This window comes from Helianthus annuus, chromosome 10 (assembly GCF_002127325.2).
Source record: "Helianthus annuus cultivar XRQ/B chromosome 10, HanXRQr2.0-SUNRISE, whole genome shotgun sequence".
NCBI classification, from domain to species: Eukaryota; Viridiplantae; Streptophyta; class Magnoliopsida; order Asterales; family Asteraceae; genus Helianthus; species Helianthus annuus.
Genome location: NC_035442.2, coordinates 104,416,432 through 104,441,050, shown reverse-complemented (window position 1 = coordinate 104,441,050; position 24,619 = coordinate 104,416,432). Strand labels below are relative to the sequence as shown.

At 39.4% G+C, this 24,619-nt stretch overlaps 2 protein-coding genes and 1 long non-coding RNA gene across 3 annotated transcripts; 1 reads left to right on the top strand and 2 right to left on the bottom strand.

Moving 5' to 3' along the window:
• The first annotated feature begins 12,424 nt into the window (after window positions 1-12,424).
• Window positions 12,425-14,213, top strand: LOC110885052. The gene is made up of 3 exons (XR_002561847.2): window positions 12,425-12,949; window positions 13,047-13,120; window positions 13,256-14,213. It is a non-coding gene; the product is annotated as an uncharacterized LOC110885052 (long non-coding RNA).
• A 717-nt stretch (window positions 14,214-14,930) lies between these two features.
• Window positions 14,931-18,423, bottom strand: LOC110885051 (probable uridine nucleosidase 2). The gene is made up of 9 exons (XM_022132747.2): window positions 18,156-18,423; window positions 17,954-18,069; window positions 17,801-17,860; window positions 16,348-16,533; window positions 16,150-16,254; window positions 15,981-16,077; window positions 15,763-15,870; window positions 15,481-15,616; window positions 14,931-15,173 (listed from the first exon to the last, which is right to left on the bottom strand). Exons 1-9 carry the CDS (start codon window positions 18,199-18,201, stop codon window positions 15,068-15,070), a joined length of 960 nt encoding a protein of 319 aa, XP_021988439.1. The 5' UTR covers window positions 18,202-18,423; the 3' UTR covers window positions 14,931-15,067.
• Window positions 18,424-22,574: 4,151 nt separating this feature from the next.
• On the bottom strand, window positions 22,575-23,279 carry LOC110881652. Its single transcript, XM_022129853.1, has one exon. It carries the CDS (start codon window positions 23,277-23,279, stop codon window positions 22,575-22,577), a length of 705 nt encoding a protein of 234 aa, XP_021985545.1.
• Window positions 23,280-24,619: the final 1,340 nt, after the last annotated feature.

Below are 24,619 nucleotides of genomic sequence, written 5' to 3'. Positions count from 1 at the left end.
TCACTGATGGGGGAGAGCCCGAGTGTTATGAAGAGGCGATGGAAGATGAACACAAAAGGGAGTGGGTTGAAGCCATGCAAGATGAGATGAATTCCTTGTATGAGAACAATACCTTTGAGTTAGTAAAGTTGCCCAAGGGCAAAAGAGCTTTGAAGAACAAGTGGGTCTACAAAGTGAAGACTGAAGAACATACCTCGAGGCCTAGGTACAAAGCCAGATTGGTGGTTAAAGGGTTCAGTCAAAGAAAGGGTATTGATTTTGATGAGATTTTCTCTCCAGTCGTGAAGATGAGTTCCATTCGGGTGATTCTTGGTTTGGCAGCTAGTCTTGATCTTGAGGTTGAGCAAATGGATGTCAAGACAACTTTCCTTCATGGTGACTTGGATAAAGAAATCTATATGGAGCAACCTGAAGGCTTTCAGGTTAAAGGTAAAGAAGACTATGTCTGTAAGCTTCAGAAAAGTCTTTATGGGTTGAAGCAAGCACCAAGACAGTGGTATAAGAAATTTGAGTCTGTTATGGGGAAGCAAGGCTACCGAAAGACTATTTCAGATCACTGTGTTTTCTTTCAGAGGTTTGGTGATGATGATTTTATCATTTTATTACTCTATGTTGATGACATGTTGATTGTAGGCAAGAATGCAGAGAGAATTGTTCAGCTGAAGAAAGAATTAAGCAAGTCGTTTTCTATGAAAGACTTGGGCCCAGTAAAACAAATTCTTGGTATTCGGATTACTAGAGATAGAGCTTCAAAGAAGTTGCACATGTCACAAGAGCAATACATTGAGAAGGTGCTTAGCAGATTCAACATGGCTAAAGCTAAAGCGGTTAGTTCGCCTCTTACTCCCAATTTTAAACTAACCGATAAAGATTGCCCTTCTTCGAAGGAGGAGATTGAAGACATGGATAAAGTTCCATACGCGTCACCGGTTGGAAGCTTGATGTATGCAATGGTGTGTACAAGACCTGATATTGCCCATGCAGTAGGTGTTGTTAGTCGGTTTCTATCAAATCCAGGTAAGAAGCATTGGGAAGCAGTTAAGTGGATCTTTAGATATCTACGTGGTTCTTCCAAATTGGGTATAACATTTGGGAATGAAGAGCCAGTGCTTGTTGGTTATACGGATTCTGATTTGGCGGGAAACAAAGACAACATGAAATCCACTTCTGGATATTTGATGACTTTTGCAGGGGGAGCTGTCTCATGGCAGTCAAGACTACAAAAGTATGTTGCTTTGTCTACAACTGAGGCTGAGTATGTGGCAGCAACAGAAGCATGCAAAGAACTGTTGTGGTTGAAAAGGTTTACGCAGGAGCTTGGCTTTATGCAACGGCGCTACGTGGTTCTTTGTGATAATCAAAGTGCTATTCACCTTGCAAAGAATTCTATGTTTCATAAGAGAACAAAACATATTGATGTGAAGTATCATTGGATTAGAGATGCGCTTGAAGACAAGTTGTTCGAACTTGATAAAGTTCATACCGATGATAATGGTTTCGATATGTTGACAAAATCTTTGGCAAGGGAAAAGTTGAAGATATGTTGCTCAATCGCCGGGATGGCGAACTCTTCCTCATAGGCCAAAAAGGGGGAGAATTGTTGGGTTTTTGGGCCAATGAGGAAGCCCAACAATACTTTCTATGGCCCAATCTTATTTTTTGAAGATGGATAAAAGAGAAGAAGCATGGTTCATTTGGTTAACACCCTCACAAAACAACACACAAAGAAGAAGAAAATTTTCGCTCATTTCCGTCACTCCAAAACCTAGCTGCAGAGGTCGTCCGTTTCCCGGAGTTTGAACCGTTGGATCGCTCTGATTTTTGGGCACAGTCATCTGCACACCAGGGCGACCTTATCCAACGGTGAGTTTGTCGAAATCAGGTCTGGAAGTTCGTCTGCACGGCCTCTGTTCGTAGCTGCAGAATTTCTGCAGAATTTTGGTGATTTCCTTCTTTTGTCTTTGTATTTGATTCCATATGCTTGATGTTGTTGATTCCAAGTGTATGATGATTATTGTATGCCTCTAGTAGACCTAGGGAAGACTTTGTATTGCTCTAAATTGGTGATAGTGGATTTGAAGCGGCTCTAGTAGTCCCGTGGTTTTTACTCTCCTTTCTTGAGAGGGTTTCCGCGCTAAAATTTGGTGTTCTTGTTATTATTGTTTTCGGGTTGTTTAGATTGTAGTTGGTATACCCTAATTGTTTGCATCCTCAAAGGTTCATTCAAGTTTGGGAAAATTGTTGGTCAAACGAAGTTTGCTTCCGCGTTTGTGTTTACCGTTTGTGACCGGGTTTCGCGTTTTTCCCATCAGAGAGAAGGTGAAGCTGGGAACCGAAGACGATCAACGGTATAATTAATCGTTAAATCTTTAATTAAGTTACCGAATTAAGGAGCTACGTTGTAATACCCCCAACATTCCACCTGCGGAAACCCCGCGAGGCGTGTTACGCATCAGAGTTCGAGCCACCAATCACATTGAACCAATGGTAAATACTTAAATAAAACATGTCATTAATTACTGAGATAAAATGTCAACATGATATCAATTCCCAAAATGTTGTGTAGCAGAAGCATGTAATAAATCGTTTAGCGAATGTTTCATAATAACACTTAAAACCAATGTATCAAATGTAAGATAATCCGAAAGCCTCGATCCATGACCACTCCAGCACTCCCAGATAGCAAGTCCATGTTCCAAGGTTAACGACCTACAAGCATGCAAACAAGTGTGTCAGACTACGCTGGTGAGTTCAAGGTTTTGTTAACGTGTTGAGTTACCAGATGTATGTTAATGTGATTCAATGTTGCGTTACGATGTTGCTCATGTTAGTTACCCTAGGGAATACGCCCTTACGTAACCGAGGAGTGTGCCTCTTAGCAACCAACTATGTTGTTCACGCTAGTTACCCTAGGGAAAACGCCCTTACGTAACCGAGGAGTGTGCCTCTTAACAACCATAGTGAAACCCAGATAATTAGTTCACCCCCGTCCTTACGGCCCGGTGTGAGGTTTCCCACCTAATAGCGCTATCAACTAATTACCCCCATTGCCCTCCAGGCAATCCGATGATAGATCCCATGTTCAATAACCAAAACCTATTAAGTTGTTTACCCAAAGTTTCCCTTCCAAATGTTTACCAGTTGTCCCAAACCACCGGGACGCATGCTTGAGAAAATGCATTGAACTCACCTGGGGTTGCTCGGTATGATACACGAAAAGGTTCAGTTAAGCTACAATGTGATCAACCACGTCCTAGCAGGTTTATCATACAAGTCAGGTTTGGGTTCAAGTAAAGCACGTACGATTACACAGAGTTAACACGTTACAAACACGTATAGATCATGGCAACACTTTAACAGTCAAGCAATACATTCAACTTGTGCGATTAGAAAGTCCAAGCCCATCAGATAGTCGGCCCAACATCATAAATGGTTCAATGGCATATACGGTCCAAGTAACAACATAAAATATCTTGTGCGACAGAAGACATCTTGTGCGACTGCCCAAGATGTCTTGTGTGATCGGATCGGATTGTGTACTCGTGACTTGGGCTTTAAGGCCCAACAGTATAACAACATTGAGCAGGTGTGTGTGTGGCCCAACATGTGGTGCGATCATACATATCAATCATCTTGTGCGGCCCAGTCACAACAAACAACAACTATCCAGCCCGGTCCATGTGTCTTGTGCGACTCGCTTTGGGCTTGAAGGCCCAACTGTTAAACACATGCAGCATGTGCGATCCAGCAGGCCTTGTGCGACTGGATGTGTCTTGTACGACTGACCAGCCTTGTGCGAAGGAGGTCTTGTGCGACTAGGGGCCTTGTGCGACCGATTAACAAACTTTCGTTAATCAAGCAATCAGTTACATCTATTCCATAATTCACTAAATTAGTTACATTGTTTCCAATTTAACATATGTCAATCAACAAGTTTCCAGCCAATCGTTTAGCATAGAATCGATCAAACAAGCACATTACAATCGTTTTCTCAAGAACCCTAATCGGACCAAATCATGAACAACATCTTATAACATTTACCTATCGGAATTAAGGCTTTCGATCACCATAAGCAAACCAAAAACCATAACAGCCGACTAACATCTATTCGTTTCCAAATCCCATCATACAAATCCGATTCATAAAAACATAATAACATCATATAGGCCGATTACATTACCATTAATAATTATATTGACATTCATCCGATATCATTCCAAGATTATCATAAACATAACCGGTTACTACCCTATTCTACATCAAACGAAACAAGATCAATCACTTAGCCATATAATCATTCGATCAAGCTATAACAACAATCAAAGTCAAACAATAAAAACCGTATAATAACCGAATGCAAGGTAGGGATCACAAGGACTTCAAGCGGATTCCGGATAGCCGTCGGCTTAGAGAGAGAGGAGAGCACTAGGGTTTTATGTGTGTGGGTGTTTTGCAAACGAATGAGGAACAACTCCCTCAAGGTGTGTGTGTGTTGTACGTATAAGAGAAGTGGGCCGGCCCTTGCTTGGGCTGCCCTTGAACCGAATACAAGTTGTGTGGCCCAAATGACATGTGCAATCGTGCGTGTGTTGTGCGCTTGGGCCGTTTACATAGATATATACATTACATGACACAAAGCAAATAATCATAACAATCATTCATTTAAATCAACAAGGTTCACGCAAGCACGTAACGTTACACAAAGTAGGTTCGAATTACGAGTTGTCACAGTATCCCCAACTAAAAAGAAATTTCGTCCCGAAATTTGGTACGCACTCACTGAGAAAGCTAGGTAAGTTAAAGCAGCTAGATAAGTTAAAGCTAGGTAAGTTATGTCGTTTGCTGGTTTTCCTGGGGTGTCACATCCTCCCCAACTTGAAAGAAATTTCGTCCCGAAATTCACCAGTGACATCAAGATTTGGTTCAATCCCTTGAACAATTGCGAACATTGAAGTTTTAACATATCTTTCCGTTCCTATGTGAACTTCAGTCCACGTATTGAAGTTTAACAAGCCCTCACGATTGTCATATGACTCATGCTAGCGAACCTTGACTTCTTAGCCCATGCTTTCGATAGATTCCCTGATATATACAACTGATCCGATGACCTCAAATTCCGGTAAGGGTATCACAAGGGTTTCATCGGACAACCACTGCCTTAAGTCCAGGGCATACACACCATTACGATAGTTATCCCGTTTCATCAATTAGTCCGAGTTTGTGAGCCATGTCACCGTTTCGTTCCAGTAATCTGGATGTCTCACGCTTCGTAAAGTAAGCTTATCATGTTTTCTATAGCATACCGCACCCCCCCCCCAGGGTGATGCTTCCGATTATGACACGTTTGCCTACAACAAACTCCCAGTGTTTCCTAAGCTAATCAGCTTTCCTAGCGCTCATGTGCTGCCATCAAACAATTTCCGATCTAAGCAATGTTCGAGAGTTTTGGGCTCAAGTCCTGGCCCTGCGATTACGTTGTCAACTACATTAGTCCAACAAGGAGATTAGAGTTACTGTCCGGGTTATGCCTCAGCATGGGCTGTATGCATACTATCATGGTGCAGCTGCATTAGAGCTTCTCCCCAAGATAAGTGTCCTTCCCAAACGTTTTCTAAAGTCAGTTATGCACATACTTACAACATGCCTTCGTGTGCTCAGATGGTTCGTCACTTTGCTCGATTGTCCTACAGTAATAAGCAATGTTCATGTCAAGACGTGAGTCAAAGGTGTGCGCCATGCCCGCCTTAAATTAGGTATAGTCCAATAGATAATAGAAGTTGGCACCTCATGCCTATAATCCGTCTCTTCCAGAGAAATTTTCACAAGCTGAGAAGACTCATCAGTTCCCTTGACTGCAAGGAGGTGTGCTGGTCACATTCAGCGATCAACGATTGTTACTGTTTGTGTTTCCATTTCGAGTTGTAAATAGACTAGTGGCAGCATTCATAGCAGTCCGCTCCCATCTTCCACATAGGTGTTGCCAGTTTCTTATACTTCGCCTTGACTTTTCCCAAAGTCAAAAGTCATACCCATACCTTGTTAGACGGGTTTTCATGCCCCATCATCAGTACAAGATTTACATGTCCAACCATCTTTCTTTAAAATCCCGTTGAATAGAATTTTCGAAGCCGGTGTGTTTTGCTAACCACAACTCCTCTACCGTTGCTGTGAAATGAGATTTATAGTCGTTCTATGAGTTAATGAATATCGTTCGTTTCACCAAGGTCGCTCTTCCATGCCCCGCATGGACTCAACTTGAAAATTCTCTCCCGTTAGTTCCCTAGTTTGTACTGAACGAGTTGGGTCAGGTGGGTTAGAGTCGATGGCGAGCTACAAAGTCCATACACGTTCAGGTTCCACAGCCGTAATCCACCCAGAAGTTCCATCCAACAATGCCATTCACTGATTTAGCTCTTTCGAAACCAGAGTACACGGAAGGCCCTTGTGATCGGTCTAAGTAACGCATTTGGTACCGTCCAAGTAATGCCTTCGTGTAACTCCAAAGGCCACGGTTTCCACCACCAGTTGTGTGTCATGCAGTTCCTCTTTGTAATTCCATTACGTAAGTCATTGCTCTCTCATGTTGCGTCAGTGTGACTAGGACTCTGATTCAAAACATAATGATATACCACTGTATTACCCATGCCCTTGGGTAAAAAAATGAGGCTCAGTACCTTACTGAATTAGGATTCGAAAGCTGAAGAGACGTCCTCATGTTCTGTCTTTCGCGAACACGGCACCCCGCTGTGCTAAAGGGATCTAAGCTATGCGACCTTCGAAATTCCTATGATAAATCAAGCGGAACCAAGAAATCGTTGTATCCTCGAAGGACTTTTAGTGTCGATCAATTTCCAAAGAAAACGGGTCTTAGCAAGATTCACGTGCATTCCCCCTTCGTTGATTACATTACCCAAAAGGTACCTCTCGAATTCAGAAGCTACCTTTATCAAGACTTCGCGTGATGTGGCTCCTCCATCAGGACCTCCCAAACAGGATAAAAGTTGTCCATGTTGTTGCTTTCCCCCCGAAAAGGGTTCAAAATGTCACCCAATAGCACGGTCGGTTCACATGATCTATGAGGCTGCTGGTGTGATGATCGCTCTAAAGGTCTTGGAGTGCAAAGTTGTATGGTCGAATTGCGTCTGGTAAGCTTCTTTAAGAACTTTCTCCCCTTGGGTTTCCATCTGATAATAATGCGCTCGTAAGTTAATCCTCGAATGAAAGCTCGTTTCTTGTAACTAGTCGATCGGTTTTCGATACATGGTCGCGGCAAACGGTTCTCAACTGTCGTCTCGATGGGTGCTCGATAATCGGTACGTACACACAAAAAGGCTTATCTTCACTGATATAACTGGGGCTTCCCAAAGTGAGAATTAGGTCCAACAACTCTTGTGCAACGATTCTCGTAGTAGATTACACAGTTCTTGCAACCCTCCTGGTGTAAGGCGGTAAGAGTATGAGTATCCGGAGCTCCCTCTAATCGTGAGATCACTGAGGTTCTGACTAATAGTTGTGGTAGTAGACCGGAAAGCTCCTCCAATTGCACCTTGAGATGAGTCACAACAATCGGTGGGTCCTCGATCCTATCTTACTTAGTCTGATCATTAGATATAGTTGCTAATACAGTGAGGTCCTCCTTCCATAGGCGCTTTCGAGGCTGTCATTACTGACATGATACTAATCTCTTCACCACTCTGGTACTTTAGAGCATATAGTGACGCTAAATTTCTTCTTACAGGGTACGTCCGGGCGATATGTCCTAATAACCCACCAACTTAACTATTGCGCCGTAACTGCCAAGGATAGCAGAGGTAACACCGGTGTCGAATGTCTGTCCCCCGCAATATCGAGTTGGCATCCCAACTAACATTTGCGGTTTCCGCTGACCTGCCATCAGCCGGTTTCATAACAGGTTTGGTTTCAAAAAGCATCAGGGTTAAACGGAATCGAGCCGAAGCGATTTGCTATCCATCCAAACTACCATGTTGTTATTGTCCTGTCGTCGCCCACGTCAATCCTAAACACCCTTTCGCGAGCACCACTGCCGGTGTTATTGTTACAATCACATGGATTTCTACCATACTGTCATCGCTCCCTTGGTTGTTGTCGTCTTGAATTATCAACTGCCATTACATGCCGTAGGCACCTTCATTTCCATACTGTAAGCTACTATGACAAGTACCTTGATGTCACGATAGTTGTTGCCTCTAATGTTGTTGCTCGAAACAGGACTCTATGATCCTTCACCAACGATGTCCATCTCTTCGTATTTCGTGCGGAGTTCCAGGGTGCTACTCGTTGTGTTGGAAGTTACACAGTCCACATCATGGTCGATTGTCATCGTTTACGTTTCGATTGATTCGTAAAAGTCGGCTCCCATAAGTTGCTGACTAGAATTAAGGATTCGTTTGGAGTCAAATCGTTGATGTTCATTGTCAATAATTGGGGTCGTTCAAATGTTGAAGTCGGTAGAGTACTAAATTTACCCTTATGCCCATCGTTCTTACAAGTTGACTGGGTAAAACACGGTAGGTTTCCAGAGTGTCGCAGGTGTGACCGCCCTTCAGGGTCTGAGATGTGAGTATATTGAGTTCCAACAACAAAGAGGAGTGAGGGGGAAAGAAAAGGGTATAAACCAATCATGGGCGCTGCAACATCCACTCAGGGACGTTCGTACAAGCACCTAGCATTCTACTTAGTTCGCTAGGCGTTCAAAGGGACGTTCAAGTAATACTCGATAACATCGCGATTCAAAAGGATTCAGAGAGAGGTGAGAAAGTCACATTCGAGTAGGAGACGATCACTGTTATGACTCCTATTAGTTTGTTACGTTTCACACTGATCAATTAACAGAGCGGAACCCCTCCTTCACTTGTTAAGCCTCACTGGGACTCGCATGCACCCCACATTATTATTATGTGTGCACCCACAATAATATTGTGATTTGCATGCTCATCTCAGCCCCTCCTAACTCATGTCGAATGGTTCCCCCAACTCGAATAGCAAACACAGAGCATCACATAACTTAAGTCACGAATGTTTAGGGAATTACCACCCTATCAGTCATATAACACGTGCAAGGGACACGTAAGTTCATACTATCGTGTTTAACGTGCACCAGCATGCAATATCATATGTAAGTGTCCACTAGTTACGTAGTACAATGAGTATACGAAAGACTAACCTTGCAATCTGGAGCTGAGTGTCATGATCGATTTTCGAAGGTGTTGGGTTATAGTCTGGTTTTACAAAAACGTTTTAAAACCTAGTTCACTATAACCAGTGGCTCTGATACCAACTGTAACACCCCCAACATTCCACCTGCGGAAACCCCGCGAGGCGTGTTACGCATCAGAGTTCGAGCCACCAATCACATTGAACCAATGGTAAATACTTAAATAAAACATGTCATTAATTACTGAGATAAAATGTCAACATGATATCAATTCCCAAAATGTTGTGTAGCGGAAGCATGTAATAAATCGTTTAGCGAATGTTTCATAATAACACTTAAAACCAATGTATCAAATGTAAGATAATCCGAAAGCCTCGATCCATGACCACTCAGCACTCCCAGATAGCAAGTCCATGTTCCAAGGTTAACGACCTACAAGCATGCAAACAAGTGTGTCAGACTACGCTGGTGAGTTCAAGGTTTTGTTAACGTGTTGAGTTACCAGATGTATGTTAATGTGATTCAATGTTGCGTTACGATGTTGCTCATGTTAGTTACCCTAGGGAATACGCCCTTACGTAACCGAGGAGTGTGCCTCTTAGCAACCCACTATGTTGTTCACGCTAGTTACCCTAGGGAAAACACCCTTACGTAACCGAGGAGTGTGCCTCTTAACAACCATAGTGAAACCCAGATAATTAGTTCACCCCCGTCCTTACGGCCCGGTGTGAGGTTTCCCACCTAATAGCGCTATCAACTAATTACCCCCATTGCCCTCCAGGCAATCCGATGATAGATCCCATGTTCAATAACCAAAACCGATTAAGTTGTTTACCCAAAGTTTCCCTTCTAAATGTTTACCAGTTGTCCCAAACCACCGGGACGCATGCTTGAGAAAATGCATTGAACTCACCTGGGGTTGCTCGGTATGATACACGAAAAGGTTCAGTTAATCTACAATGTGATCAACCACGTCCTAGCAGGTTTATCATACAAGTCAGGTTTGGGTTCAAGTAAAGCACGTACGATTACACAGAGTTAACACGTTACAAACACGTATAGATCATGGCAACACTTTAACAGTCAAGCAATACATTCAACTTGTGCGATTAGAAAGTCCAAGCCCATCAGATAGTCGGCCCAACATCATAAATGGTTCAATGGCATAGACGGTCCAAGTAACAACATAAAATATCTTGTGCGACAGAAGACATCTTGTGCGACTGCCCAAGATGTCTTGTGTGATCGGATCGGATTGTGTACTCGTGACTTGGGCTTTAAGGCCCAACAGTATAACAACATTGAGCAGGTGTGTGTGTGGCCCAACATGTGGTGCGATCATACATATCAATCATCTTGTGCGGCCCAGTCACAACAAACAACAACTATCCAGCCCGGTCCATATGTCTTGTGCGACTCGCTTTGGGCTTGAAGGCCCAACTGTTAAACACATGCAGCATGTGCGATCCAGCAGGCCTTGTGCGACTGGATGTGTCTTGTACGACTAACCAGCCTTGTGCGAAAGAGGTCTTGTGCGACTAGGGGCCTTGTGTGACCGATTAACAAACTTTCGTTAATCAAGCAATCAGTTACATCTATTCCATAATTCACTAAATTAGTTACATTGTTTCCAATTTAACATATGTCAATCAACAAGTTTCCAGCCAATCGTTTAGCATAGAATCGATCAAACAAGCACATTACAATCGTTTTCTCAAGAACCCTAATCGGACCAAATCATGAACAACATCTTATAACATTTACCTATCGGAATTAAGGCTTTCGATCACCATAAGCAAACCAAAAACCATAACAGCCGACTAACATCTATTCGTTTCCAAATCCCATCATACAAATCCGATTCATAAAAACATAATAACATCATATAGGCCGATTACATTACCATTAATAATTATATTGACATTCATCCGATATCATTCCAAGATTATCATAAACATAACCGGTTACTACCCTATTCTACATCAAACGAAACAAGATCAATCACTTAGCCATATAATCATTCGATCAAGCTATAACAACAATCAAAGTCAAACAATAAAAACCGTATACTAACCGAATGCAAGGTAGGGATCACAAGGACTTCGAGCGGATTCCGGATAGCCGTCGGCTTAGAGAGAGAGGAGAGCACTAGGGTTTTATGTGTGTGGGTGTTTTGCAAACGAATGAGGAACAACTCCCTCAAGGTGTGTGTGTGTTGTACGTATAAGAGAAGTGGGCCGGCCCTTGCTTGGGCTGCCCTTGAACCGAATACAAGTTGTGTGGCCCAAATGACATGTGCGATCGTGCGTGTGTTGTGCGCTTGGGCCGTTTACATAGATATATACATTACATGACACAAAGCAAATAATCATAACAATCATTCATTTAAATCAACAAGGTTCACGCAAGCACGTAACGTTACACAAAGTAGGTTCGAATTACGAGTTGTCACATACGTGTTTTTATCGAGTCTAAAATGAACGATAAATTGCAGTGCACTAATGATGGGACTTATGTTTCATGGAAAAGCCGAACTTTTATTTTATTGTGTTAATTGTGCTTTATTATTTTTTGATCGTGTTAAACTTGTTATGTCATTCATGATTATTGAACTGCTTATATTTAATTGCCTTAAACGTGTCATGTCGTGTCATTGAACATGTTACCTTCAGGTTAAACGTGTCGTGTTGTGCCCGCACTGTTTAACATAACACTACAAGTTTTTTAGCTCTATAGTTGATAATGATAATTGATCATTACAGTTTACCTCATGGTTGTTTGTTACTTATTAGGTTGATCTTTACTTTGGATGGATTGATGGTGTTCATCCAGTGGATTTTGTAGTCAAACAAATGTACTAGAGTCTCTTTACTCAATTTTCTCACTTGTTGACAAGTCAATTCAAATGAGCAACAAATTCAGCCTGAATTCTTCCAAGATCTTAGGAATGCAACTCTATATTTGATTTATAAATTTGGGCATAATATTAAGGAAGATGTTAAAATTCTTGCTAGCCAGAACTTGGACAATGTGAAACGTTTATTACAATGGGGCGAAAGCAACGATGTTAATTCTAGACTTGCTATAGCTTTAAGTTCAGTATATTGCTACGGAAAAAAATGTTACAAAATGATTTTTATAATTATTGTAACTTTATTTGAATTCATGTCAATGTAGATGTTGGGAAGGGAGCTATAGCAAGTGAGATCTTGCTTTAGAAATCTCTATGTCTGTCATTATTTTAGAGGACATTGTACATAAAACAAGTACGGTACCTTAAAGTTATTTAGGTATTCAAGATTTTTTTATTTAAGTAAAATTGTTGTTACACTAATTAGTATATTAAGCATATGCATTTTTTTGCATTTTTCGGTATTGGAAAAAGTATAGGGCATTTTCTCTGAGACTATGGGGTATGGAGGAGGGTAGTCCTCAAAGGATGCTCCGCTACGTAGGCGTCCACGTAAGCGGGTGTAAAGAAGAAGGGAGTGGGGGATGAGCCTCATATATATATGTATGTATGTTGTATGTATATGTGTGCATGTATAAAGAAGAAGGGAGAGAGAAGAGGCACGGCAAGAACGGGGATCAGGCGACGTTGAGGACGGGGACGGCCCTAGGGGGTGGTGTGCCGGGGCGTCGCCGGCCCTAGGCCGCTCCCCACACCGAACAGTCAGAGACAATGGTATTGGTGTGGAGTATGAAGGAAAAAACATGATATCAACTTGAGATTTAAGGCGTACTTTGATTCTTTGCCATAAATATTTGATACAGGTAGTTTTCTAAATAAATTCAGTATTTTTCTTTACATCTTACATTTATTTATTGTCCATTTATTAATATTTCATTGTATTTTTATCACATGATTAAGCTTTGGAATTGAAGCAATCATGGCTTTAGATCCAAGGAACACTGTTGCTATAAGAGATGGTTTAAGCAAAGGAGGTAATGGTTTTTGATCCTTTCAGAAACGATATTTGGATTTCTAATAGTTTTAAAAAATCTTGTCATTTTTATTTAAATGGACAACAAAATGGGCCCATCATCTTGATCCTGTTTAGTCCTATTTTATATTTTCAGCACCTGCAATCAAAAGATTTTTTTGGACATCTTATTGCAGTTGGCGCCAGACTTACGCTACGGAGATTCCTTTCGGACCCATAGATTATTTGCTGGGTGTGAATGAGGTGTTCAACCATATTTTCAAGGGGTGCGGTCGGGTTTTTTTTTCAATCTTCTTATATAATTTTAAGAACGGGTCAGATGTGTGCAGGTGGCGGGAAGATAACAACGGTGTCTTTACGGTAGCGTCAGTTAAAAAATGATTACATAACCCTGACCCGGTTCAGAGTAATAAAATTCTGGAATTGAGCTGGTGGGTTCCGCTGAAGATAAAATACATTTGGATGGAGAACTATTCTTTGTCGCCTCCCCACCTCAGACGCCTTGATCTGTATACTTGATATATAAAGATATGCATTTGTTTTTGGTTTTACAGTTACGTTGATATTAATTTACAACTAGGTAGACTAACTATATTTCAGTTGGGACTGGAGAGGAGAGGAGCCACAGGATGGGGCGGGGTCGAACATGGACAGCTTGAAGTCTGCAAACTCCTTATATAATTTTAAGAACGGGTCAGATGTGTGCAGGTGACGGGAAGATAACAACGGTGTCTTTACGGTAGCGTCAGTTAAAAAAAATGCTTACATAACCCTGACCCGGTTCAGAGTAATAAAATTCTGGAATGGAGCTCGTGGGTTCCGCAACCCGCTGAAGATAAATACATTTGGATGGAGAACTATTCTTTGTTGCCTCCCCACCTCAGACGCCTTGATAAAAAGAAAGATTATTCATGGGCCTTTAGCTTGTTATTTGTGTTGGTCGGAAGAGGAAACCGTGGATCACCTATTCACGGGTTGTTTGCTTGCGACTTTAGTGTGGCAGGAGGTCTCCAGATGGTGTAACATACCCCAAATATACGCCTTCTCGACAAGCGATCTGCTGCAAGTTCAAAAGTACATTCCGGGGAGCGAGATGAAAAAAAGATGGTGCATGTGGTGATTTTAATTAGCTGCTGGAGTCATTGGAGACCTCGGAACAGGTATGTTTTCGCTAACGAACCTGTGGCGGTAAGTAACTTTATTGGCAAAGTAAAATCGTTGGTTTCTTGTGGGTGAAAAGTAGAGCTAAGAGGGTGACATTGTATTGGGATAGATGGAAAAAATTCAATATGTAATCTGGTTCTTTTTCTGTTCTATGGTTCCGGCTCCCTAGCTCCTTGCTAGAGGGTTTTCGGTGTTGTGGTTATTGAAAGTTGCCGTTCGAAAAAGGAAAAAAGGTAGACCAACTATATGGCTATTACCTTTTTTCCAACTGTTTTAACTGTAACATGCATGTGAAACTCCCTTTAATATTGGTGTTTATGTAGCTTTAATTCACTTCTCAAAGTCCAACGTGGGCTAAAACACATAAGGAACCCGCGGCAACGCGCGGGCATTCCCACTAGTTAACTTTTTAGAGAAGCCAGAAAGGACTTATAATAAGGAATCCCAAACGCCCTCGATGTCTTGATGATAAATGGTGAGCAAAATATAAAAGATGAAAAGAAAAATAAATAGGGGTAGAATGGTCCGTTCACTTAAATTGGATGTATGATATTTTTGGTTTTTGTTGCGTATGTACGATATTTATAATATTTGTAAGGGTATATATGAAATTAATCCTTTTTTTTTATCATTCTGAAAGGAAAAATGTGAAAAGGAAAGTGAAACATTATTACTTGCTGCTAATGATCAATAAAACAAATACAGAAAATATATCATTTTTGAACCTTTAGGGTTCCTCTTCAGAAACAGAGGCTTTGAAATAGAGAGCTGGGGATGTTAATTATCAATACATAAGACGTTCCATAACCAATTTAACTACCTCGGGAGCGTCCACAGTAACTGCCACCTTCACCGTCGGCTTGTTGCACCATTCAGTCTCTTCGTTAAACCTTGCATAGTATCGATACCACATCAAAATCAAAACAGAAGTACCTTTTCTATACAAAACCAATATTTTCTTTGGTTCTTAAAATCTGACAACAAAACTATATTTGGTCAATGGAAACAGTGAAAAGTGTTGACAGATCAAACGAGTTAAAAGTTGACGAAAGACCAAACTGCGCGTTTGATGCATAACCAAAATCACTTTCATTTAAAAGAGTTTGATTACTACTAAGTATATACATATGTATATTAATATATAAATATATATAATGAAAAAGAAATACTAAGAAAGAAAATAAACAAGATTTTGACCTTTTCTGTTTGTTGAAAAACAACGATAGGCCCCTTGTGATACCAGTTGTCTGGACTCTGACAACACCTTCCGTGTATGTCATTAATGAAGGATTCACAGCTGCAAGAATCGTTGTCGGGTCATGAAGGTATACACCTACACAAATCACAAATGTCCCAGTCATCGCATCAGCAGATTAACCAAAAGAAAAAAAAAATCCTTTTCATAAATAAAAAATCAGGATTAAAAGTTGCAAAAATCAACAACCAAGTGTTTGACAATTTATGTCTCAAAATACATACCTTTCATGTTGTATGCATCGCGATGATAAGAAAAGTAAAATTCCAGGATCTTGCTCAAATACTTGGCAAATATTCCATCTGATTCTGCCAAGATGTCACGATCATGATCTACACAAATCATTGTTTTCCCTTTAATTAGAATAAAACATTACGGCCCCTAAGTTCTACGCAAACTAAAGTAATTTGGGGATGCATTCAAAGCATACAAAAAGGATTACCTGTAAGAATAACTTGATGAGTAACATTGAGCCCAATAGCCAACACATCAGCACCGCAAGTAAACACAATATCAGCAGCTTCCGGATCACCAAAAATCTACACGTCCAGTCCAATGGACGAAATTAAATACAATGTAATGTAAATATGCAAATAATTGTTCATACTTACATTAGCCTCGCTAGCTGGATTCACATTCCCGTTTACTAAAAACGCACCACCAAGAAGAACAATCTGTCCAATGTTTTTGGTGAAGGCGGGGTCGAGTTCAATGGCCTGCATAAATTAAAAAAAAAATTATAGATGCTTCCGTGAAACAGTATTTGCTTGTACAAATATTAAATAAATAAATAAGGAAATGAGCAAGACCAAGGCGATGTTGGTAAGGGGACCCAATGCGACCAAAGTGATTTCTCCGGGGTAAAGACGAGCTTGCTCCACCAAATATTCTGCTGCTGATTTTTCTATTGGTTTTGACTTCGGCTGCGGGAAGTTCTGGTTTCCGAGCCCGTCTACCCCGTGAACAAAGTCTGCAACTCGAAGCTTCGTTGCTTTCTTGGCACATGGAAAAAAAAAAGAACAGTTTCATGGACACCGTAATTATTTTTTTCAAGAGAAGATTTACGCAAACAAGTGCACAAGGCTAATATAAAAAAATACAGTTCACGAAAAAAAAATTATATATATTTTAGAATAGTTTATAAGCCAAATTCATTTTGTACATGACTGGCTTGGTTTAGCGAGGCGCTAAGGAAAACACATCAGTAGAAAAAGGCACAATTCAAGTAGTTCTGGGTCAAAACTAGGGTCTATACTCTATAGGAGGTTTATATGTAAAAACAACCAAATAGATAAAGAAAATATAATTTTTTTGACTTGATAAATAGATTGATATGTAAAACAATAAGAGAGACGCAACTTCTGGTTCTAAACAAAGCTTGTTTGGTTGTACATCGACACGTACACCTTCGTTTTTGGGACCAAAACGCCTGGCAGCGCCTCACGCTTTTTTAAACCAACTACACAAGTATGCTATGAGATTTCTTCTTTTGTTTCAATATTCCTAATCAGAAGTTACTAGTAAAGTGTGCATAAAGTAGAAATCATCATTATCATCATCATACTCAGTATATCCCACCAATAGCAAAGCTAAGGTAGGGTCTGAGGAGGGTAAGATGTAGACAGCCTTACCTCTACCCCGTAGGAATAGAGAGGCTGCTTCCAGTGAGACCCCCGGCTCGATAGTCGTTTTTGCATCAAGCCTTGGACATAAGGCACATAACACTCAGCAATTGGGACAAAAGCCGATTAGCGCATGTACCCCTTGTCTTTCGGCTATCAACGCCACCACATGATGCATGATTAACCGTCCCTCGCTTTTTAACGTGATTTTCACGAAATTAGTAAAATAACGTTAAAATCTGCAATAAAGCTATATGATATTTAACATTTCCATCCTTACTAGTTACTACTATCTATTTACTTAACAAGATGACATGGTTCTTACTGCAAACTCTGTAATGCGATTGTAGATGAATTATATGTTCTGGTTACATTTGCTATGTGGATGAATGAATATTGGTATCATTGTGAGGGCTTCATTCCAGTTACAGGAAGGATTCAAAATTTCCAGGGTGCCAAGTTATTCAAGATTTCAAGTATGTGCATCAAAGCCTATATGTGTTTATCAACTACTTAATAAGATTTTAAGTACACAGATGGTGTATTTTATTTGACTAGTTATTCCATCAAAGCCCAAGGGCCCACACATATATGCGCATAAGCGGGGCGTAGCGTAAAGTAGAAATGAAAGGAGATATACCACATAACTAACATGAGATCCTTCCGCAACAGGGATATCTGTTCTTCCAGCAACCTCCAACTAAATACAATTAACAAAACACAGCTATAATTAATTGATACATATCCATCTTAAACAGTGACATCTCAAGCAAAAAAGATGCAAATAAATTACCAAATGTAATGCATTTCTAGTGGCAAGAGTGGTGTAAACATTGCCATAAATAGTTGTAAGCCCAATCACATTAACTTCTGGTGACCTCAAAGCCAGAAATATCGCCATAGCATCATCTAATTCAACAATTACACACACAAATGAATAATAATATCAACAACAAACATAAAAATCAAACAGATGGGATGAAATTAGGGTTTACCGATGCCAGGATCCGTGTCAATTATTATCTTCTTCGGTTCCGCCATTGAAATTGATCAAAGTTTGACGAACTTGTTTGAAATAGTTGAACACGTTTTCCGCTGCATAAGATGTTGATGATGATGATTGAAGTGAAATTCGTAATAGTGAAGGAAGAATTTGATAGTTCCGTATAGTAATTGAAGAGTTTGAAGAAAAGTATATGATAGTTTAGGTTTGTGATGTGAGAATGGGAATTAACTACCAGAGACGTGAGAAAGCGATGTAGATCGATAACTGATAATATGATTTAGTTATTGAGCTGGGCCATGTTAAAAAGTATCAAAATCAATTTGTGATCTCATATATTATTCTTTTGAGTTAAAATTCCATTTTAGTTTTCGTTGGTGTGGTTTATGTTATTTTGTCAGTTTAGTCTAAAAGTTTCATTTTTCGTCGGTGGATTCAAAAAGGTTTCATCGTTACCATTTTAATACACTGGGTTAACTTCATCCATTATTTCGGTTAACAAGAAGGGTAATTCGGTCATTTTATATGGCCGAATTGCCATTCTAGTTAACAAAATTACATATAAAAAGACGAATTGCCCTTCTCGTTAACAAAAATAATGGATGAAATTAACTCGGTGGACTAAAATGGCAATGGCGAAACCTTTTTGGACCCACAGACGAAAAATGAAATCTTTCGACTAAACTGAAAAAATGGCTCAAACAACAAGGACTATTGATCCCAAAGTCTTATCCTACCACTAAAATGCCACTAGGCTATAAAGCTAGGGGATGATTTCAACAAGTTACCACATCAATCTCGTGATATCAACTATTGTCCAGGCTTCAACAACTTTACATCATTTATTTTTATCCATACAAATAACATCAGTTCATATGGGTTTTATGATACAACTGAATTAATGCAATAAATTGATGTTTTAAGAAGTCGTATGAACTCACTTAAACGTCTATAGGTAGTGGCGAAGCTTAAGATTTCCAACCCGGGCTCGAAACGTATATACCCAAAAATTTATATAAAACGGGGGTAGAAAACGTATACACCCAAAAATTTCTATACGGAAACTACCTACTCTGAGCAAAAAGTTCCGAAAGTCGGCCTCCCCCTCCCTCCCCCACTATGCAGGGCCCCTCTCTATTGGATTCTGTCTGTGAACCCTTTTATAAATACTCTTTTTCTCCTAGGACTTGAGACATGATAACTAACTTATGGTAAAAACCTGACCGTATTTTTATACTCGATCGTCAACCAGTAAGCATGCCGATCAACAACAACAACAACAACAACAACAACAATAATAAAAATAATATATTCTCTATGTAGCACGGGGACTCCATTTATGTGGCCGTACCCGTCTCGGGTACTTGTCGGGGACGGAAACACCATGGGTACTCGTCGGGGACGTTTCCTAAAGTTTTCAATGTCGGGGACGTATCTGGTAGAAGTATCCAGCCCGTTTCCATTTATTTCTAGGGTTTTTACCCTTTCAAATTCCACAACCGTCCATTAAATAAATAGACCTATCATATTCGACTTCTCTAATCTCTAAACTCTCAAGTCTCATCATCTCTAATTCTCTATCGATTGCCGATCTCTCACTAGATGAACCACAATTTGAAAATGATTTGATTATTGATAACTAATTACCTTTGGAAGATGTAGTATTTTTGGAATTTGTTTAATGTATTTTTATTTTTTTATATTTTTTATTGCCGTACCCGTATCTTGGAATTTTGAGTTTTGCCGTTCCTCGTTCCCGTATCGTCCCCGTACCCCGATCCCGTACCCGTTCCAGTGCTACCTAGTATATTCTGATAAGTGTTTGTGTTTTAATATTTTACCTTCAGCAATCGTTCTCACCCGTTTATTCAATTCTTTTTGCCGGTATCCTCACCACTATGATAATTTCGAACAGCACTACAAACTTTCTTTCTATTGCTTCTTGATACCAGTTATCTTTTAGAGAAATGATGCCCTATTCATGCATGTATATATATACATTTATTTCATAGATCAACAAGTGTCTAACTCAATGTGAATGATGGCAAATAAGAAAACGTGGCACGTACAAGTTTAATGAGTTGTAAAATATCGGTTACCCAATAAGAAAACTTACAGCTATATTCCCTTCAATACATATCCAATAATATACGAATTTATTTATTTTGTTAGCTGACTAAAAGAAAGGATGTTTATTAGTAGTTGGTAATTATCTATACTATACACTTAAATTGCTATATTTTAGTGTTCACCCTAACTTCATTGTGAGACTTAGATTCGTGATATATATTATTAGTAAAGAGAAACTTGTGAAGAGCATTGTCTTGATTAGCAAGCTGTTCTTAATGAAATAAATTCTTGATAGATACCAATGAGTGTACGTATGGTGGGTTAGTTAACACTTAACACTCACCTAAACCACTATAAATCTTTTTGTTTTGTTTACTGATTTTTCTTTTACTTAAACTTGTCTGCATATTGTTTTTTTAAACGGATACTTAAAATGGTCAAAGCCGGCCTTGAGCATGGGCCAAGTAGGCGCCAGCTTAGGCCCAAATTATTGATCATTAAATTTAAAAGCAATATATTCATCCCCTCTAGATTCTTTAAGTTTATATCACAGCAAGTTGCCTTAGTTTTTTGTTAAATATTGTTTTTAACAATAAAATTGAGTTAGACTAGTAAAGTCAAACAAAAACTGTAGTTGGAAGTACATCCGAAGTCACCTTAATGTGTGCACCAAGGCCAATGCAAGCTTTTTCATTGTTGGTATTCTGTTTCAGCACAAATGGAAGTAACACATGGATGGAACGGTTGTGACTAATCTACTAACTAGCAAACTGTTAGACTCGATAAAGTATTTGTTAATCAACATGCGTAATTAACCCCAAGACCCAAACCCTAAATTGCCGTCTAATAGACAGATCTCCGGTCCCACATCATGATTCGGCGTACCATACCATCTACATGTCAAATTTTGGTTCATTTCCACTTTCAACAAAATTTTAAACACGTTACAACTTGGGAAACACTTAGGTAGCGTTCGTTTCATGGAATGGAATGGAATGAAATTAGGAAGTTTTTCTTTGTAAAATTGATCTTGGTTGGGGGAGGGAGGAATTTGAAATCCCATGAATTTCTTTAATCAATGAAATTTGTGACTATTTCAACATTCCATTCCATTCCTTCATTAAAGTGAAGGATTTCTAAGGAATGTTGAAATAGTCTCAAATTTCATTGATTAAAGAAATTCATGGGATTTCAAATTCCTCTCTCCCCCAACCAAGATCAATTTTACAAAGAAAAACTTCCTAATTCCATTCCATTCCATTCCATTCCATGAAACGAACGCTGCCTTATATCTTCAATCACATCGTGAAACCTATATGTTTAATGAGTTTTAGCAAACACAAAAAGAAGAAAACATCAAAGATGGGGAAAATCATATGAAACATGTCTTGTATATAGTAGTAGTTTTGGTTCAATTGAGGTTTCTAAAGCTTTGAATGCGATGAAATTAGCAGGTTGAATCTATGTGCAGATTGATGAAGATTTAGGGATACAGTAAGAACAACAATCAAATTTGTTAGGAAAATTGAGCATGTATTCTGTGGTGTGTATATGATTTACAAAGTTGCTTTTATTACCGTGCACAACCTGACCACATGGGTGCAATATGGATTAAGTTCCATGTTACTTGTATAGTTGTATACTATTGATATGATTGATGTTACTTGTGCAATGTTACTTTGATATTGTCGTGCACAACCCGAACCATCGGTTACTTGTAAACTGAGTTTACATAAGCGGTTTAACATCCGTTATTTATTTATTTAAAATTTTGAATATGTATTTGTACCAAATACATAAACCATCCATCATTTAAAATTTTTAATAATAAGAGTATAATTTATAAAAAAGAAAAAATGTTTAAACCTTCAAAACCAAACCGTTTAGGCCCGACTCAACTCAGCCAGTTTGGTTTGGTTTGTCCTTCTCAAAAACCATAGATAGTAGTTAGACCTACAATGCTTCATTAGTTAACTGATCTACCAGGATGACTGCAACCTTTTTCTTGGTCAAAGTGACATAATATTAGCATTGAAAGTGAACATGAATTTGGATTTTGAGATGAGCCATTCAAGCCATTTAGTCCATGTCACTAGTTTATTATACCTACCCGACCCGACCCCGGATTGTCACAATCAAGTGTTTCTTGTTATCATATAAGTTATGCTGCACCAAACCACATGATTTAGAGATCATACCATTAACTAACCATTGATGACAGAACAAGAAATCAAACCGTATAATCAAAACTAATTATCATCCAATTTTTCATATATACGCGATAGAAATCAAGTTACCCATCCAACTAATCATATATACGCCACATATATCCTAAACGCTCTCACAAATTCGATTGATGTTCATACTGAACCACTAAATCTTCACCCTGATCGCCTGCTAATTTCAACGCTTCAAAAGCCTCAACCGAACCAACACTACTACCAATTCCAACAAAACTACTATTACTTCCAACATCATCAACCACAACACTACACTCACATTCACATTCATCATCTCTTTTCTTCTTTTCAATCTCCATAACCTTTACAACATGATTAACCGCCTCCTTCGCCTTCTTCCCCCACTCCGAAGCCTCCTTCGCTCTCCACTCTGCTTCCTTAACAGCTGCAGCCTCCGCTCTACTCATCGACAACGTCGATATCTCCGCCGCAGCCACCAGCAGCCTCGCAGCAGCCAAATCTATCCTCCGGCTACCGTTATTACAGTTATAAAACCAATTGGATGACCTAGGGCTGAAAACGACGCCGTTAGGGTTTAGGCACGTAACGCAAGGTATACGGACGGTGAAGGAGGGGGAAACGCAGGCGCGGTGGGAGAAGGAGTGGCATTTGAAGCACACGATGGCGTTTTCTGGCGGTGAACGGTGGTAGACGGTGAGGCAGGACGGACAGAAGTGGTTAGGGTGGAGGCGGAGGACGCAGGTGGTGCAGAGGTGGCGGAAGGTGGCGTTGAGGCGGATGTGGTGGAGGATTTTTGGATGTGTGAGGTTGCATTGGCTGCAGGTGGTGGTTGAATCGTCGTTCATGGTGATTTTCCGGTGATCGGTGATTTTTTGGGGGGGAATTTTAGGGTTTTACGGGATTGAGATGTTGACTTTGACCATAAATTATATTATATAGTATACTAGGCGGGTTAAAAAAATAATATTGTTGTAAACAAGTAGTTTTAAGAAGTATATTATCGTTAATTTGTTGTTTATAATTGTTATGAGACTGAAAAATAAATAAGTAGATCAGTATGTTGTTAGTTGTTACTAACGAGTTTACGCTTATCCGCATGTTGCGGCGTGAAGTTGATTATGAATTTCATTAGTAGCAAAAACTTTTATTTGTCTTTTGTTTTATTTTTTTAGTGTTGTTATTATACAAAAAAACATGATTTCCAAAAAAAAAAAATGAATGCACTGTATATTTTGTATTCCTTGCGACTTTCGTTGATTTTTTTTGCCAATGGAAAATAGTTTAAGTCCATGTCTTATTTTGCCAATGAAAAATAGATTAAATCATCAGCACATTTACAAGCAAACATATGTTTTAAATACAAAGGAGGGAGTCTGTGGATTCAAATCCTAGATCGATTCCTTAACCGTTGAATGATTATGGGAAGATGTAGGTGATATAGTGGCCTTGAAACCCTTATAACCCAATTTCAATATTCTTGAGTCAACACAAGATCAACGCCCATAATCTTCATCATATCCTATCAATTACGGAAGGCGCTTGTGGGCCCCTTCTTGGCCGAAACTAGGAGATGGTTGGGGGGGGGTAGGCATGGTGTTTGCAATTTATAATTCAAATGGACATGTGGGAAAATTCTAGATTAGATATTTAGGGGTTTAGGGATATACTTGGGGGATTAGGATTAGGATGTTAATTGATGTTAGGATAGTAAATTTATCACTAGTTTCGATAACGAGTCCTTACCGGATAAGATACGAAGTGTGCATGGTAATATACGTGTAAGCATCGTTCAGATATTTTTAATATCCTTGAAGTGGTTTCAGACAATTAACATTATCAATGGACTTTGTCATTGCCACAAAATGCTAAATTTTGCTGCAGATGCCGAATTTGTTATTTTATAGTTTAGATCGGACAATTTAGGTGTTTAGGCATTTTTCCGAAAGTTTATATAATATTATAAGTGTTTACCTAATTAGGGCTTTTGTATACATTTTTAACTTGATATGCTCTCATATCAACTGATATGTAACACCCCGTGTTATGAAAATCAAAGTCAAAGTCAAGATTGAAGTCAAAGGAAGAAAAAATTACTAATTGCGATCTGTCACTCCTTGCTTAGCTACTGTTTTGACTTCTTTGACTTGTAATTGAGTTATTTATTTTATCGCTTTAGTTGTATTAT